Source organism: Diadema antillarum, unplaced genomic scaffold (genome assembly GCF_040938485.1).
Source record: "Diadema antillarum isolate AM-2024a unplaced genomic scaffold, OU_Dant_1.0 seq00001194_RagTag, whole genome shotgun sequence".
Classification (NCBI taxonomy): Eukaryota; Metazoa; Echinodermata; class Echinoidea; order Diadematoida; family Diadematidae; genus Diadema; species Diadema antillarum.
Window position 1 is genome coordinate 170,786 of NW_027271990.1, and position 18,301 is coordinate 189,086.

The window sequence follows — 18,301 nt, forward strand, 5'->3', positions numbered from 1 at the left end:
ATCAATAAACCTCTTGTATGAAGAATTTGCAGTCCAGTGCATAATGTTACACACTGTATGTATGACCTTTGCGTGCCACTCTCATTTCTTGCATTATCTATCACAGCGTATAAATGCAGCATTCTCTCACAAACAAATTACACTGTGAGGTGTATAGTGCATTATGATACTGACATGCTTATATCACTGTCTTCCCTTTGCAGGGCAAGAACATAGTAATGATCTTGTTTCTAGTGGTGCTGTGATAGCAACAAGGGCATTGTTAATTATGACACCCGATAGTGAAAGTGGTCTGTTAAATCATTCTGCCTTAGATAGTGTCAGCATAGACAATATACGTTTGTACAATAGAATTTTTGATTTCTTATTGTTTGTCTTTTGGGTGCCTTGCAAAGAAATTCACTGATTATTATTATTATTATTATTATTTTTTTAGTAGTAACATGTGTACTTTCCATGAGCATATGCCTCAAGAATGAAAAGCCAAACTCACTCCCCCCCCCCCCAAAAAAAAAAAAAAAAAAAAAAAAATTAATATCCCAAAGTGCTGTCTACAAAGCATTTACTGCTAGTAGTACTGCCACGGAAGTGAAATTCCGTAGTTTGTGAATGTCTAACGCAACCAAATTGATGCTGCCGGCTTTGTTTATTCGCCAAAGATGTCATTTTGGGTCCAAATTATTTCTCTTGATATATTTCCTGACAAAGGGAGAAATTCAACAACATCTGAGAAAGTGACGAGTCTTTCATTAGATTCCTGCGTGTCATTTACGCCCAGTCAGGCTTGAGAGTATCAGGGGCTCAGTCAGCGTACATAATCCATAAGTGGATTTTGGTGGAAGGAGAAGTTGGGGAAGAAAGAAAAGAGGAAAGAAAAGAGAGAGGGAGAGAATGAAAAAAGAAAGAAAGAAGAGAGATGGAGAAACGGATATCAAAAGGGAGGTTCTTTTTAACTGACATTGGAATAGGGGGCCAATGTCGTTGGCCATTATGTGGGGAGACCGAGAGGAAACAACATTTTAACTTCTCATGGTGCAAGGAGTTGAGGTCATTCACAGCCGAAGTCAGCTAAACATGCCATGCCATGCTGCAAAACCTGCGCGCCTGAAGTCTCCCATGCTTGCAAAGACTGATGTCTGTAGACATGCGTGCCCAGCTGAATGTGAGCCCAGTGTACAGTAGAGACAAGGCAAGCTTTTTGCAATGTTATCATCAAGGCACACTACAGGGCGAAGGCAGTGAGATTCATTAGACAGATCCTGCTTATTTTTTGAACGAACATGATAAAACTTGACTTTCCCCCAAACCAGCAAAACTGAAGGACTAGTTTTAGGCTGAATTGTAGAAATCATTATTCCTGTTGACACTAATGCATACTTCAATGTTTTACATGACCTGTCATCATCACAAAAGCCAGATAAAGTTATTGGTTGAGTTGAGTTATGTTTATTTGACCATTAGAAAAAAAAACACTCATATAGACAAACAAACAACAGAATACATAATCATGACAAATAGCTACGTGGTGAGAAACCCATGACAAGCAAATCTGCTTATGAAAGGGGCCTTTGTTACCACTAAAGCAAATTATTATATACAATCTAACAATTTTTTTTTTTTTTTTGCAACTGATTGACAAATTGCCCTACATCGACATAAATAAGCACTGAATTGATCAGTGTTTTAGTAGTAGCCATGATAAAAAATCATGGGCGTACATACTCGAGCAGGATTCAAACCTACGACCTCCTGATCACCGGACAGGCGTCATCTCCACTAGACCACCGAGCTTTCGCCCGACAGCAAGTGTTGGTTCTAATCCTTATAGGATGCAGCGGGTACTGCTTTGTTATACTGCTTTATACTGCTTAGCAGTACCCGCTGCATCCTATAAGGATTAGAACCAACACTTGCTGTCGGGCGAAAGCTCGGTGGTCTAGTGGAGATGACGCCTGTCCGGTGATCAGGAGGTCGTAGGTTCGAATCCTGCTCGAGTATGTACGCCCATGATTTTTCATCATGGCTACTACTAAAACACTGATCAATTCAGTGCTTATTTATGTCGATGTAGGGCAATTTGTCAATCAGTTGCAAAGAAAAACATCTCGACGGAAGAATTTCATGAATTTGAATGATCTAACAAATTATGAATAAATTAAGAGATCGTACAGACATGCAAGCCAAGCACACAGATTCGGAAAGAATTAGATAGTGTGGAAATTGGAAGGAAAGAAGTTAAGGAACGATAGCTTTAGATGAGGTAAAGTGGAGAATACAAAGTAATTTTAAAAAAAGCTATGTTCATTACATTTAATTTTTAACTTAAGTATTTGTAAGTCTCCACAGCCTTCGCTTTTGGGTTATAAAGTGTCTGACAGTGTTAATTCATTAGAATCTCTCCGAGTTTATCCAGGGTTTTCAGCCAAACGCCTTTATAGTGGTGATGCTGTGATATTGACTACAATGGAAATTTTCAAGTCGAAGCTGTGTATTCTCAAAAGTACTATGATTAACCCATACAACATAGCAGATAGTGACTATTGCTGTTTGGAATATAAATGTTAAAATTCCAAGGTTTACTATTTCAAGAGATCATTAGTATTATTCATATAATGAAGGGGCAAATCCTAATCAGATGATTGAATGAGAGCATACATGTGACCAGGCATTTATTTTGCCTATCACATAATTTTGCTTATGACCAGTCATTAGTAAAGTTTAGTGACCAGTCATTAGCACTTTCATGTCACAACGATGACTGGGCAAGAATCCATTATCTCACTTGCGAAAATGGCTGGCCAATCTCAAATACCAAGATGATTCAATTTTAGATATTTTAATTTCTGAAATTTGTTCAGCATGTGGCATTGTCATTCCGTCAGTGGGGTAACAAGACCGTGTATCTCAAATTTGGGTGAAAATCACGTCTTTTGATTGATTGTGAAATAATCACTATAAGTGATGTCCTGTCCAAATTCTAGCCGTCTTACCCCAAAAATGAAGCCACCACAACATGCCAGAGGAAAAGCAATCCCATTTGACATAGTATTGTGGCTACCATATTTTTTCGCTCTTTTGAACATTTGATAATTTTGAGATCCAAGGTTTTGTCACCCCAACAATGATTTTTGTTATTATCCAGTTGTGAGAGCAGTGTTGTGAATCACACTTCTTTAACCTGCATGAAACAAAAAACAATGAATGAAATCAGCATGTACATGAGCACAAGCAAACTTCTAAATCCTTATTATGTGCATTTAAGCTTGACTGTACACAACATCATTGGATGTGAACCCACTAAAGAGGTATTTTGAAGGGGATGCCATGCATATACCACATCATCTTGGAGGACTCCCCACCCTCAAAAATACAGATTTTTTTCCCCAGAAGTTGTGCTCTTACTGATGTAATCACTTGGCTTGACAGGACAATTAAACCACATGACAGAATGATTAACTTGTAGACACCATGATGAAAAAGAACATCAATTATTTCATGGAAAAGTACAGACATTGCATTTCATAGCTCATTGCTACAATAATGCATGGGGACAAAGGATTTATTGAAATTGAAATTTGTCAACCTCAGAGGACTGACATGGATGAAATATGGTTCCATATTTCTTCAGTCTTATTCAAATTTTCTCCTATACCTGTCTCAGGGTAATGTTATATATATGCCAAAATATTTGTTTAGAAAGATCAGATTGATAAATTTATTTATTTATTCATTTAAATAATTACTTATTTGTTCATGTATGTATTTAGGTATTTTAATTTTATATATTAATATATTTATCTGACTATTTATTTAGTTAATTAGTTAGTTAGTTGTTTGTTTGTTTGTTTGTTCTTTTATTTACAAGTTAATCCATCCATGTAATCATTTATTGCTTAAATCTCAGCAAGCATTATCTTGTGTTTTTTTCCTTTTAAGTACCTCTACATTTCTCTCTGAGTCTGGTACATGTCTCCAGGCAAGGTGTTGCCATTCTCTTTTCCATGAACTTACAAGAATTTTGGAAAGGGGGAAGAAAGATTATTTTATTTTTACACGTCATTGGCCTGATATCTTTATTTGCCTATCTTTTTTAGCTCTTGTCAATTGCTGTGTGGCAAGCATTCTTTTATGAGACTTGTGATTAAGAAGTCTTCAAAGATTTTTTTTTTAAAACAAAATTATCATGTTCTGCATTCATGAAATTAAAAGCATATTACTACAAGCAGTTTGCTCACTGCGTTATTGCTACATAGCTGTTTCATTGATTGCAGAGATCCACCTTTCTTTAGTGAAAAACAATCGCCATAAAGCAAAAGCATTCCTTTCATTGTGCACAGTTTGTCCATTTTACATCATTGATGGAAGGGAAGGGAGTGATCAAGACCTTAAAAGGGAATATCCAAAGCCTACAGGAAACTGTTGATCTTTGCTCTAACATGTACATATATTAACATGCATGAGAAATTTGTGAAGTAATGCTTAGGTAACACAATTTCATATGGGTAATGATGGAAGTGCAAAACATTAGCCAAATAGGCAGGCTGACAGTATTACAATCTGAGAACATTGAGAACATTGGGGTTGCTATGTAATTTTTTGATAAGCGATATGCGATAAACAACAAATCCGGCCATAGCAGTATCCATCGATCTTCCATGTGAGAGTGAATCGCATGCAGCTTGTTGGGAAATATCATTGATAGGGCATGAGTGATCATCATGTAACATTCTACCAACCCACTACTGATTGAGGAGGGAATTTAGGAATAATAGTTGTATTGGTAAAGCATATGATCAAACTAGTTTACACTTGTGTTCTAGAAATACTCTGAAACAACTCATTCTCCTGGCTAATCTCGTCAGCCAGACAAGTTCCTTGGTAGACCCTTTCGATGTATTGCGAGGAAATTCCAAATGGTGGAAGATGAATTTGAGCCCTTCTGAGAGCTTTGTTTTGCCTTTAATCCAGTTATTTTATTTCTTTGTCAGGCAGTCCTAAACACACAGAAAGGAAAAGGTTGACTGAACCTGATTCTGATGTCTCTAGTAACCCAAGTTTGTGTATGCGTACAATTGGTACAATGTTTGTGTGTGTGTATGTGATGGGTATATGTGTGTCTTTGTATGTTGTGTTTACTATTGACAATATTGTCAGGAGATGTTACGAATTGTTAATCATGATAAAATTGCAGTTCTGTATCTCCATAGATGAAAAAGAGAATATTCAAAAAGAGGATTTCTTTTAATGACAATGCACAGTTATAGGGGAAAACCCTCACATAATACATTCATTACAATATCAAAGCTTGGATTAAGTTTTAAGTCACATAAAGTTTTGGTAATTATCATTTTCTTCAGAAATTAGCTTTCTTTTTCCTTGCTTCTCAAAACTGCATTGAAGGCCCCCCAGCTGAAATGCAAATCTGGAATCTGTCATTGACATTATCCAGCAATATAACTATTCTGCAGATGAAATACAAGTAAATTTAAACCTATGAATACAATGAATATATATAAATGACATTCCTTCACAATCTCCCACCTCCTATTCCTAACATAACATGGCTGTTGTTCCTTCTTTTAACAGTACCCACTCCCTTTTTCTTCCATATACCTTGCAAAACTTTTTCTTAATTATTTTGTGGTGGAAATCTGGAAAAAATATATTCTGTTTCTATCTTTTTTTATAACATATTTATCCCTCAGGGTATGGCTGTATTTAGTTTGTAACTTTGACAGAGTTATGTTTGTCGAAATCAAATCCTCCGACTTTTCAGTTCATTTGGGAAGCATTAAGGGGGATTTGATGATGAAATATGCAGAGATTTGTATAAGAGAAAAAAAAAACCTACTATAACCATGCTAGTGGCTACAGAGAGTGCATGTACTTTGTGAACAGACTAGCCCAAGGAACTGACATCTATTCATTATGGCAAAGTGTACCACTCACAATTTCACACCAATAATAATTCATTTTATAAATTCAGTTCAGGATGTTACCTCAGTAATCCCATTTTATTTCGGTACACATGTGGGTTTGCTGACAGTCTTTGCTCACCCACTGACTGCAGATTTAGTGTTCAGATTGTCACAGTTCTCCTACAGAGTGATTACTTGAGGAATTTTCAAGCTGAAAATGTTAGAGGTTAAAAGATCAGTTCTTGGATTTTTAGTGTACATGTACTTTCACTGTATTACTTGCTTAACAATATATTACACAATCATAATAGATGTCAAGTCGTCTCTGTGACATCAGATTTGTGTACTGGGAGTTAGGCTGTTTTGGATTTGCTTTTCTAATTGTGAATAAGATGTGTATAAGTGTGCAGTTTATACGAAAGGATGTATACAGTATGTATCTTTTCCTTAAAATAAGTGAGATTGCTCTTCTGAGGAACTGCTTGAATCTAATACCATTAGCAATATTTAAGTCACCTGTTTATGCTGGGATATTATACCCCCACCCACACATAGTGTGCATGGGGGTACTGTATATAGGAATCACTTGCTGTTGTTATCATTGTTACCTCTTTCTTTTTTTTTTAGATTTTCTGAATCAGAATGTAGTGTGTAAGGTTTGTATCATTGCTTAAAGATATGTTATATAGTGTCACATATCATTTTAAAACTTCCAAATTCATCAGCTTAGATGAAAATACCTTCATGGAAAAAGATTTCTCTTTCTAGCGATAGGAATATATGCAATTACCATCACACAAAAGTGTGTTTGCCAATACATTCTTGTAACAAATTAACGTGCGACAACTTTCAGAGTGCTTTGCTAGAGACCGTAGAGCAATATGTGTATATTTTTTTTACTCATTTTACACAGAATCTTGTATGACAAGATAATTGTTGCAAAGATGCTACTTTGTATTTGCAGGATATTTCGCATTTGATCCAGTGATATTGTCAGTTTCCACACAGACTCTAAACAACATCTTGTTCTCTTTCCCCACTCTCTCTCTCTCTCTCTCTCTCTCTCTCCACTTGCTTGTCAAAACAAAACTCTATAAATTCATGCACGCACCTTCCTACGTGGGGGAAAAAACCCAAACCTTCGATACAGCAGGGTCTAAAGGCAAGTCATCTCCGATTCTAATCCTCACTAGAGCTTTTGGATGGAAAAATCTCATCTCTTCATCCTGCAACTTCTCCTGAAACTAATCTGATTTATTCATGAGAAAAATTGTGCCATCATTATTTTTTTCTTTCTTCTGGCTTGATATCAATCTTTTTTTTTTTCAATTTTCTCTCTCTATGACATGTTGCTTTGCCATGCTAGATGTGTGTCGTTGGATAAGGTATTTGCAGTTGATATTTGTGTCGTTGTTTTGTTTTACTTTGTTTTTGGCTCATTCCTCAGGGAGTAAGGATTCACCCATGCTCTATTTCTCTTGCTGCTATTTTCTGAATGTGCAACATGAAGGGCTTTTCTGTTGTGTGCACGTTGATGCTGTTGAAGTTATCTCATTGTGCTAAATGGTTGTTATCCTCTCATCTTGTCTGCCTGGTGTGAAATTGTTTAGATCTTCGCTTCACGACGTGTACACCATGACATCATGGCGCCACCTCGAGACTGGAGTTTGTTTGTTTGTTTGTTTGGTTGGGTTTTGGTTTTTTTTTATACCTAGGGAAGCTTATCCTAGAGCAGAGGTGAACATAAGGCCCTCTGTAGATATGTTCTACACTGTCATAATGTTCAGTGTGCCCTCCCAGGACCACCAGCGTACAATCGTATTGACCTTTATGTCTAAACGCTGGGCAGACGAGACTGAAAGAGTTAATCCTGGCAATCCTAAAGCAGTCCGCTGTGAGAACATGCAAATTGAAAAGCCCTTGTCTGTGGTAAGACCACATGTCACCACACCAACAGTTTTACATGCAGCAATGTTTGTGAAACTGACAATCTTATAGGGTCTCATCCGCGGCAGAAATTTTATGTGCAATAATTACTGCACTGCTGGATTTGTGTCTGCACAGTCATGGGCTTCGCTACCTGCACATTGGCAATGTGAGCAAGAATCGTTTGGTGATGCTGCCATTTATCACTGCATCCCTACAGCATCGATGAAGTTGCCTCCATGTTGCTCTGTTTTGTGTTATTTCCCCACCTTTTCTCTTGTCACTGATGTGAGCCATGGTTCCTTTGTTGCTTGTTTCTGTGTCCAGCACCAATGTACTGATTGAGAGGTTACCACTATCATAACAGGTGTTTTTACACCTGAGTTCATTCACCAATCTCGACTAGGATACAATATTACGTTCAGACAGTGAGCCCTAAAGTAACCTCTAGGATAGCTATCTTTGAGGATACGCTCTGTCCCCCTAACTACGACGTGTGTTCACACGACGAAGATTATCCTCGAGGCTAGCTATCCTCAAGGATCGGCTCACTGTCCCATGTAACCGTGCTTGATCTACTTTAAGTTCCTATCAACAAGTTCTGTCCACACAATGCCTAACTGAGACTGCTATATTGCTATATTGCTATATTTGTCAAGGAATTATGCATGCATGCCAGCAGGATTTTTTTTTTACCAAGGAGGTGTCATACAATTCTCCCCTTCAGAAACTGTATATATGGAAGTGACATTCAAAAGCAACAGATTTTTAACTCACCTGAGCCAAGGGCCCACGTGTGCTCATGCGTTTGCTTTTTGTCAGTCATGCATTGTCTGTTGTGTGATGTCAGTAAAGTTTGAACATTTTTTGTCGTTTTCTTCACACATCATGATCTGATTTTAACCAACCATTGAAGGCCTCATTAGTATTAAAGGGTAAGGGATTCAAAGTTGTTGAATGGTTTTGAGTTCCTGTGGGGCCCACTGTGGGCTCCCAAACACCAATTATGAATAGATTTCAATAATCTTCTTCTCCGTTGTGTCTTGAGTGGATGCAACCCTGTCACATTGCATTTTTATACCATGAGATATATGTAAAGCGTATACCAATGGGTTGTTTGCAGCAGCTACAGGGCTGGCCCAAGGGCACCCAAGGAGGATATCACACATGTTGAGGTGCGACCCAGGGGATAGAATTGATTTAATCATTCTCTCCTTTAAATTGCTTTTTCAAAGCTGCTTACCAAACTTGGGAATCATTCGTAGGGATGAGGGGGATACAGAATTGTCCAAATAGTTCCTGTGGCCAACATGGGGCTCAGAAGCAAGGCCCCTAAGGCCCAAAAGTGAGTAAATTGAACAAGATCTTCCTCTGCACATCCACAAAAGAATCTGTCTCTCCCCCCCTCCCCCCCCCCCCCCCCCCCGCCCCTGTTCATGTTGTTGTTGGCATTATTATAGCAAAGGCAATCAAAAGTGTGTCTGGATTTATTCAAAGTGCCTGCTATAGCCATGGAAGCACTAACATGCTTATGAGCAAGCTACCATTGGACCAACATCGTTAAGTCTGCAGGTGAAGGATTAGGCAATGAGGATACAGTGCCTTTCCTATAGGGGCACAACTTGCTAGTACTGCCGGCAGACTAGAACCAGGGACCTTCTGATGTAGAGGGAGTGGTCTTAACCACTGAACCACAATTTGGTGTGAAGTAGTTATGGAGACAGACTGTCTAAACTGGAAGAACAGCAAGCAGTGAATCACCCAGCTTTGCAGGAGAAGCACAAACAAATGTCAAGCCTATCACCGATGATGCAAGCACATACTATTCAGGAACTTGGCTTGCTTGCACATTACAACATGCCTGTTCATGCCTGCTTGTAGAAATGGCCAAGTACAAATTGACCTTCAGAATCCCAGGCCACGAGAGAATCTTCAGAAGAAATGAAGGAAAATGTTTTAGGAGACCGGGAAGAATACAAGAATTCAGCTTCCTCTGCCCATAATTATGATCTCATGGATGGAAGTCACAGCGCAAGTGTGTTTTCCCATTGAAGCACAAATGTAGGATGATTATCTGGGAATGGCATTGACCACTGAGCTGATTAACAGAGCTCGTCAATAAAGTACACATACCGTTAATGTAGGGGCTTTTTCTTTGTGATCTGATTAATCTTGGTGCATGTGTGTGATTGCAGGCCAGGCACTCAGTTTCTCACAGTTCTCCTAGCTGTGTGTCTTCCATCAACTGTCTATCTTGTCCATCTGTATTGTTTTCCCCACATGTGTGTGCACATGATTTACGAATAGGAATTTTAACCACATGATATTTTACACTTTGGTCAGCGTCAAATGCAGTGTAGCTACGATGTACAGTATCTGTGGGAGCAAGCTAATGACTTGTACATTCTCTCATTGTTATTAACAAACATAAACATTTAGTTGAAACTTGCTTTAAATATGCAGTTTGCAACATGCCATCTCTTGAAAGTAAGCCGCAGGGAAAAGTTGAATATACCTCATTTATAATAATTTGGCCGTATTGGAAATAAAAAAAAAAATAATAAAGTTTCAGCCCAACATAGATTTTTTAGCACGTGATAAAACCAGACAGCAGAAGTGAGGAAGGTATCCACCCTCAGAACCACAACTCCTATGGACACTCCCAAATATTATTATCATATATCATTATGACATAATGACAGTGTGTCAAGAAACACAAGTGTATGATATGTAAATATTATTTTCCTCATGGAAAAAAAAAATATATATGCATCCGCACAGTGGGAAAAAAAAAGTTTGTAAGGTTCCAATTTATCTAAGTGAAATGAAGTAACCTATATAGCTGCAATGGTCTGTGTTTGTAATGTATAGGCTTGTATAAATGTCTAGATGTCTTTGTCAAAGAAGCAAGCATGGTTGGGGTGCGTGAAAGTTGTCTCCCCACCATAATTTGTTTCACTTTCTGTCGTAGAGAAAAGTATCCATAAAGAGGGACATGATACCACTTATCAACCGTCGTCGATTGTGCAAGCTCCACAGAGTGTCCCATGAAGTTCAGAAACAGATAAATCATACATTAAAGGGGTTGCCGCATAGAAGCATCATCTCTTCCACATGCCTATCTGGTAATGTAGGTGACTAAACTCGTGTCTGTAAAAGTCAGACAAAGGACTACCACCCCCCTCCCCCCCCCCCAAAAAAAAAAAAAAAAAGAAAAAGAAAAAGAAAAAGTGAAATGAGGGAAAAGAGAATTTTACCAAACTTTTTTTTTCTCCTCACTCTGCTTCTGCAAAACTCGTCAATGTCATTGTCATATGCTCCTCCAACTCGCCTGTGTTATACGTCTGCACCTATAGTTTCTATGCATCCTACATTTTTTATCAGCATCATTACATTCCTTCGTTGTGATAATCAATCATTTGATTCATATGTAATATCATTTACCTAATCAAAACCTCTGCACAAGTATACCACATGATCATTCTTATTCTTACATATCGCGTCCCTGACATCAGTAACTGAGATTTATTCTCTTCTTTTGGTGTTTGTTCCCCAGGCCAATCAGGAAAGTATATTTGTTGTGTCCTGAGTTGGTACTGAGATACATTTTTTACCATATCCGGGCAATTACCCCCAGAGGGCAATTAACCCCCCCTCCCCCCCCCCCCCCCCCCCCCCCAGCTAAATACTGGTAAGTGGTAAGGTTAGAGTAAAGAATAGGGTTAGGGTTAGGTTTAGGGTTAGGAGTTTGGGTTAGGGTTAAGATTAGGTTCATAATTAGGATTAGGATTAGGGCCAGGGGAAGGGTCCGGGGTAATTGCCCAGGGGGTAATTGCCCTAGACCCATTTTTTTACCATTCCTCCATAGACCCTGATTGCACTCTTACATGTCTTAACACAACAAATCACAACTTGTGTACAAGATACACAGGTTTGTCAAACCATTTCCTGTTCAATAAACCGGCTAAGATGCATATATGTATGTATAGTAACTGCAGAGCTGAGAAAGGTATCGAGTAGGCTATACATGTCATCAGCCATGAGTTGTCTACTCAGAATATAACCCAGATTCCCATATACCGGTAAACCTAGCAGTAGCCATAAAGTTAATTGGTTTTTTTACCTTAAAATCACAATATCTTCAGCTGCATAAATGCCAAACTTTGCTTTACATTCATAGTCAAAATGATACAGAGTTGATATTGTTCAGTACTTTGCCCTTTGTATTGGTAGGATTTTGCAAAATTATCATGAAAGTCAACTGAACCTTTTCATTCTATTTTTGTTTGTTGCCGCTTACATCGTCTTCAGCATGCTTTTTTGGTTTGCGCATGTGTGTTCTAATTTTGCATAATTAATCAAGCTTTTGCATAAAAGTAAGTTAGTTTCATTCCATAACACAGAACATATCACCATTTTAAACTTTGGAATGAAGTGGTATGTGTCATCAGCGTGGTTCTGACAAATGTGTATGATTGGATTTAGTTCATGTGTGTGTGTGTGTGTGTGTGTGTGTATGTATGTGTTTGTGTCATATTTTAACTTGTAATATTCTATTCTCAACCAAAATTAGTGTTGATTTAGGCAATTGATAGTCTGCAGATTGAGCTTGTCCATTTTTTTTTTTTTTTTTTTTGGGGGGGGGATCTAGTCTAAAGATGTAGTAGTGTTGATGGCATAGTAGTAATCAAGAGATCAACATCAATGATAATGATAATGACTAAATATTTGATTACCCAAAGGAGAAGAGATTGTAAAATGATGTAATTGAATGACACAATAATTGTACAATACTACATATAGGATTGAATATTGATGACTGTGATATTCACCAGGAACAAGGAAAAATTCTGCTCTTGCTCATGATAGAAAAGTGTCTCTAATTTTCAATGGAAGTGAAAGGCAATTTCGGGAATGTAAATAGCATGTTTATGTTGATCTGAAACTTGAGAGCAATACCACAGTTCACAAGTGCTGGAGAAAGTTTGCAGACAATGAAGTGGTCTTTACTGTAGGGCTGAAACAAGTCGAAAGATGTCATATTCCTAAAAAGCAGGTGTATATTGGCCTCAAAATTCAGGACAGCAAGTCGTTTGCCGTGCAGTCTTACTCTTGCCCTGCTCGTCTGCCCGAGAAGCGTTTACTCAGGGGCCTCTTAGCTCAGGTCGCGTTTAAGAGAGTGGAGTGGGGCAATTACCATAGAGATGGACTTGTTATGTCGATGTAAAATTGTTAGCTGTGAATAACAGCTAGCAATGTTATATCGACTGAGTTGAAAATGTCAGAAGGTACTTGTGTGAGAGGTAAAAATGGCAGCCATGGTGAAGTGATAGGTTACAAATCGGTGAAATGAGAGTCATTACTGTCCCTCCTCACATTTGACATTTTAATTCTGACATTTATTTTTTAAAACTTGGAACCTTTTTACATATGATATCATCTAACATTAACACATTTTTTCTTTGACCTCTGACATCCTATCTCCATAAATGTTTTTCATGCCCCTACTGTCTACATGTTCATCTTTAGGGCATCGTTTGCTTTTGTGCATCATTGTGCATCATTTCATCAATTATGATATTCGCCCTGACCTTAAACCCCAACATTTTTTCCCTCTAGTAACCAACTGAACAATATGCTATACCTTTCTCCCTCCCCCCCCCCCTCAAACACACTAAGTTCTATGCATATCTATTATCTATTCTTGGTAAACATAAACTTAACCTGTTGAGGACAGGCTGATTTTGCTACAACACACATTTCCCCTAGACACTTGCTCGAGTATACTCAGGACTCGTAATCAAGGGGTTAAAAAAAAAAAATAGTGGTGTGGATTATCTGTGTTTTGCAAGAGTGATACTGCTCTGATCTCCAGACACCAAACGAGACAAACTAAGCATGAGATGGCCATCATTTAGATGCCATCAATGCAGTAGTGCCAGCTGAGCGATGATACGCTGCCAAAAAAAGATGTTGAAAAAATAGTAAATAAAACAAAAATTCCCATTCATTAACAGACATCACCACTGTCCAAGTCTGGAGAAATGCCATGCTCATGAATTAATATGTCGGTAGCTGCTCTGTGATTTAAAAGACCTCAGGCTGATGTTCTTTAAATATGTACACTATATATGTAGATATTATTATGTTTGTCATAATAACTTACTGTTTTAAATCACAGCCCAATGCGGGGGGGGGGGGGGGGGAATGAGTCGCATAAAACTTGTTTTCTTGCTTGGTGCTGTCTTTTTTCTTGGTGAGCTGGTTGTGTGTATTAATAGAGAGCGGATAGAAAGTAGCCATACCAGTCTGCCATATTTTGAAGAAAAAAACAAAAACAAAAAGGGGGAGAGTTTACATCGTTAGGTCGGCGATGCTCGGTAAGAAGCCATGCCATTCCTTCGGCTCTGTAATGAGCATTGTCCTTGCTTCCTTCCTTCGTGTCGTCCATGTTGGAGTGTTTGTGTCCGGCGTTACATAAGTTGGGATGGAGAGAAAACAGGAGATAGCCATCAGCGGAACGCTCCTGCCAAGTGAAAGGTTTCAATCTCCATCTTGTTTTTGTTTTGCTCTTGTCTCTTGTAGAGCCTCTGCATAAAATTGTGGCATTATAAGAAAAGAAAAATAGATGATAATGATAATTTCACCACACAGGGCAATTATTGTCCTAACTGCTCTAATTGCGCTTTGCTGCTGTTCTTTGTTTTCTTGATTCTTCAATTATTTTTTGGTTGTTGGTTTCTTGTCAATGGCATCTACCTTTTTTGTCTTTTTTTTTTTCCTGCTCGTGCCTTTGTGTACGCGTCTTAATGCTGGTTGATTCCTTGTGCATTTCATTGTGACAGTGGAATGAACGTTAGGAGAAGGAAATGGTCATTGTGTTTGAGTGAGCGGCAACTTAGCACATCAATTTGCAGATCAGGGAATGAGCTTTAATGGGCGGTAGGAGACACATACATTTTGTGCTATAGAGTGTGATGTGTGTGTGTGTGGTTAGTCCGCCATGATACTGCGTCCCACAGTAGCAATGCGATGTGGTGGCATTTTAGGGTATTTGCTTCAGTCGGCATATCAATATTTTTGAGGAGCTGATACCTTGTGAACATGATGCGATCAAGGCTGCATAATTGACTGTAGGGAATGCTTTTTGCCCATATTTCTTTGTACGACAATGCTGACTGAAATAATGATTGTTCAGGTTTGATTTTGTTTAAAACAACGAAGCATAATCTTTATACTACTGTAGAAGCTGTTCTTTTTGTGAGGTTTTAATCTTCGCAAATTTCACAAATCACTATGGGGCCATGAATTGAAGAACATGCAAAAATGTTGCCATGTACAATACAGTGGTGTACAATTATGATGGCCTTGGTGTCAAATCGCGATAACAATTCGCGAAAATGTCTGTGACCACATTTCCTAAAATTTCAATATGCAAAAATAACAGCTTTTACAGATTGCCGTCATGGATGGAAACACTCTTATCACAACCCAGAAACTCACAATCAACGTTCTTAAAAGCATGGGGGGGGGGGGGGGGGGAGATAAGTAGTCATGGTCCATATTATTATAGAAATACACTGGTACATTGCATGTGTAATTACCTGTGCCAAGGAGATTATGTTTTCCTGGGTTTGATTTTTTGCTTGTTTGTTGGTCTGATAGCAATATTTTTCAAAAAGGTATTTATATTGTACAAACTTTGATGAAATTTTAAGCATACGTCCATTGTGGTATTAAAAAGGGTACAGGTGATTAGTCTTTGAGCTGATACTGCTCGTGAGCTAGATCCTGGATGTTTGTTTTTTTTTAGTGTATGTGTGTTTGTTTGTTTGTTTTTGTTTTAAGGGAAGTGGGCGCTGTTGATTGATGTTGGTGGCCCCGTGGCCTTAGTGGACATTTGTCCTCTCCTGAGTGCTTCTAGATTACAACAGAATTGAAGGGGAAATGAACGGAGGAATATCATCACATTCAACATGTTGTGAAGTGGAGTACATTAAGTATCACTTTATATATCATTAAACTGTACATGAGATGCATGCTCGAGACATTAGCGAACACACACACACACACACACACACACACACACACACACACACACACGCACACACACACACAAAACACCCAAACTGTATCTTAGTTAATTCTTCTAACTGTTGGTGTTCATGCTACTAAGTTCCAGAAAGTACATGATGTATGTACTTGAAGTTTCCTTGAAGAAGTGAAAATACTTCAAATGTAGGATTATCAAAGTGAATTGCTGTGGTGTATTACTGTGCATCTGCATATATATGTGCATTATAAAACAATCTGTACACCCTAACATTGTTTCATGTCTGTTGGTAGCCAACAACACCACACCTGCACCCACACAAACACACACCAAAAGATGGGACCATAAGCTGTGTCATGTCTAAGACTCTTCAAATATGGCCAACCAAGTCCAATTGTTTTGTTCTGTTTATAAGAAGCAAATTTATATCGTAACTACATGTATGAAACTGGAAGATGTAATTTGCCTTCACCACTAGCTTATTAAAGTTCTTCCCTGTTTGTTTTTTCTCTTCCTTATCTTTGTATTTTTGTTTATTTTTCGTTGCTGTACTTTTTGTTTGGTCAAGGCGCAGACTCTGCAGCTGGATTTTCTCACCAAGATTCTGCCCAACTACCACCACCTCAAGAAGTCCACAAAGACCAAGTCTGTGGAGAAGTCCTGAGGACCGAAGTTGGGGCCAGGGGCCGGGCCAGGCAGGGGCACTCGATCTGCACCTCAACAGATAACAGGACAGAAGTCGGGCACTGTGGATTGAAATCACATGGATTGAAATGTGCTATGGTACAACCTATTCCATTAGTTTCCATGTAAACTGTACCTCCTTCCCCCCCCCCCCCCCTTGTTGTCGGCATGACCATACCACATGCCTATGTATCCTTGTAAAGTGGAAGATACAATGTAGCTACAGCTTGCTTGCCTCTTTGTTACTGAAAGTCCTCCTACATGTGACCAATCGCTGCCTCTTGAGTCAAGGACAGTTTTAAAGGAAGATGCTCCCTTAGCATGGGTGTGTGTTTGTGTGTGAGTGTGTGTGTTCCAATGATCAATTAGAGAGAATGTCATCTGCTAGTTGGTTGAATTTATTTCCATGAGAGTAGATTGAATATCATGAACATTTGCAATGTGGGAGAAATTCAAGAGACCACTACCCACTTTCCTCTCTATATTTATAACAGTAGACTCATACTTTCAGAACTATCTTTCAAGAGAGTTAGGTCAAGTTTAAAGCGGTTTGTGTGACAAAATGTTGGTGCTTGCATATAGCTGCAGTTACAAGTATCACTGTACCAGCAGATATGTTGTATATCACTATCGCTGTGACATTGTTGTGGGTACAGTGCTGTGTTCACTCCAGGCTTGCTCCTTGATGCAAGAATCCAAGATGTCTCCGACGAATTTTCTCGGAGAAATGTGCGTCTAAATATCAAGCGGTATTCAGAGTGTAATTGTCAGAATCTTTTGACTCCTGCAGTTGTTCAAGGTCCTTTTAAAATCTTCTCTCTTTTTTTTCAAATGGAGACCAAAAGTGCATTTTGAATGAAAGTCTCCCTCCTCCCAAAGGTTGTATAGAATCAATAAGCCTTTACTGGCATTTATGCGGTCTTTGCAGGGGTCAAGGGCTCTCTTTGACTTCTACTTCGTACTTTCTCAATGGGGGGTGACATCTTTGATTCCATACAATTTACTGCGAGAGCCACGAAAGCTAGCAGGGAAGCCAAACCAATAGATTGATAGAAAGTTGAAAATAAAAAGCATGTATTGATAAATAAGTTTATGTATAGGTAAATATGTAGATAAATAAGTGTATGCATAAGTAAATATGTAGATAAATGAGTGTATGCATTTGTTGATATGTAGATAGATACACAAAGAGATTATGATAAAGAAATACTCCTCAGAAAGTGTTTGATGCATGATCGTAAGGCATGACCTTCCATACATGATGTGGGATTTCTAGTGTCTCGTTCATTAAGTGTTTACACAGCCATGAGATGAGAGATTGGCTGTGTGCTGTCATTTTGGCTTGTAGATTTCCTACAATCAGTCTTGGTGAAGCATTCTGATATCATTGGCCAGGATTGGGTTGGCTCTTGCTGTCTGTGGTTTACGAGATCAGTGCTTACCCCCTGTCGCCACTAGTAATAGCCATGATGCGTCTATAGGATACTTGATAGTATTCTAAGAGTAGTGGTGTTGTAAGAATTGTAGTGCAGTTGGATCCGCACTGTGTTCAACTCAGCTGTAATGAATGAATTGAATTTAAAGTAAAGTTGAAATAATGCTACAGATTTCATCAAAATCTGACCTAAAATGATAAAAAAAAAAGTTATGGAATTTTAGAGTTTCACATATTTCTATAAGACACTGCTAAATATAGTCACAACCTCATATGCTACCTAGA

At 38.4% G+C, this 18,301-nt stretch overlaps 1 protein-coding gene across 1 annotated transcript in view; it reads left to right on the forward strand.

Moving 5' to 3' along the window:
- Window positions 1-16,635, forward strand: part of LOC139744605 (dynactin subunit 6-like) — a 41,161-nt gene extending 24,526 nt beyond the window's left edge. The window contains exon 7 of the mRNA XM_071655035.1: window positions 16,466-16,635. Coding sequence (XP_071511136.1) covers window positions 16,466-16,561 — 96 coding nt within the window. The 3' untranslated portion in view covers window positions 16,562-16,635. The remainder of the gene's footprint in view (window positions 1-16,465) is intronic.
- Window positions 16,636-18,301: the final 1,666 nt, after the last annotated feature.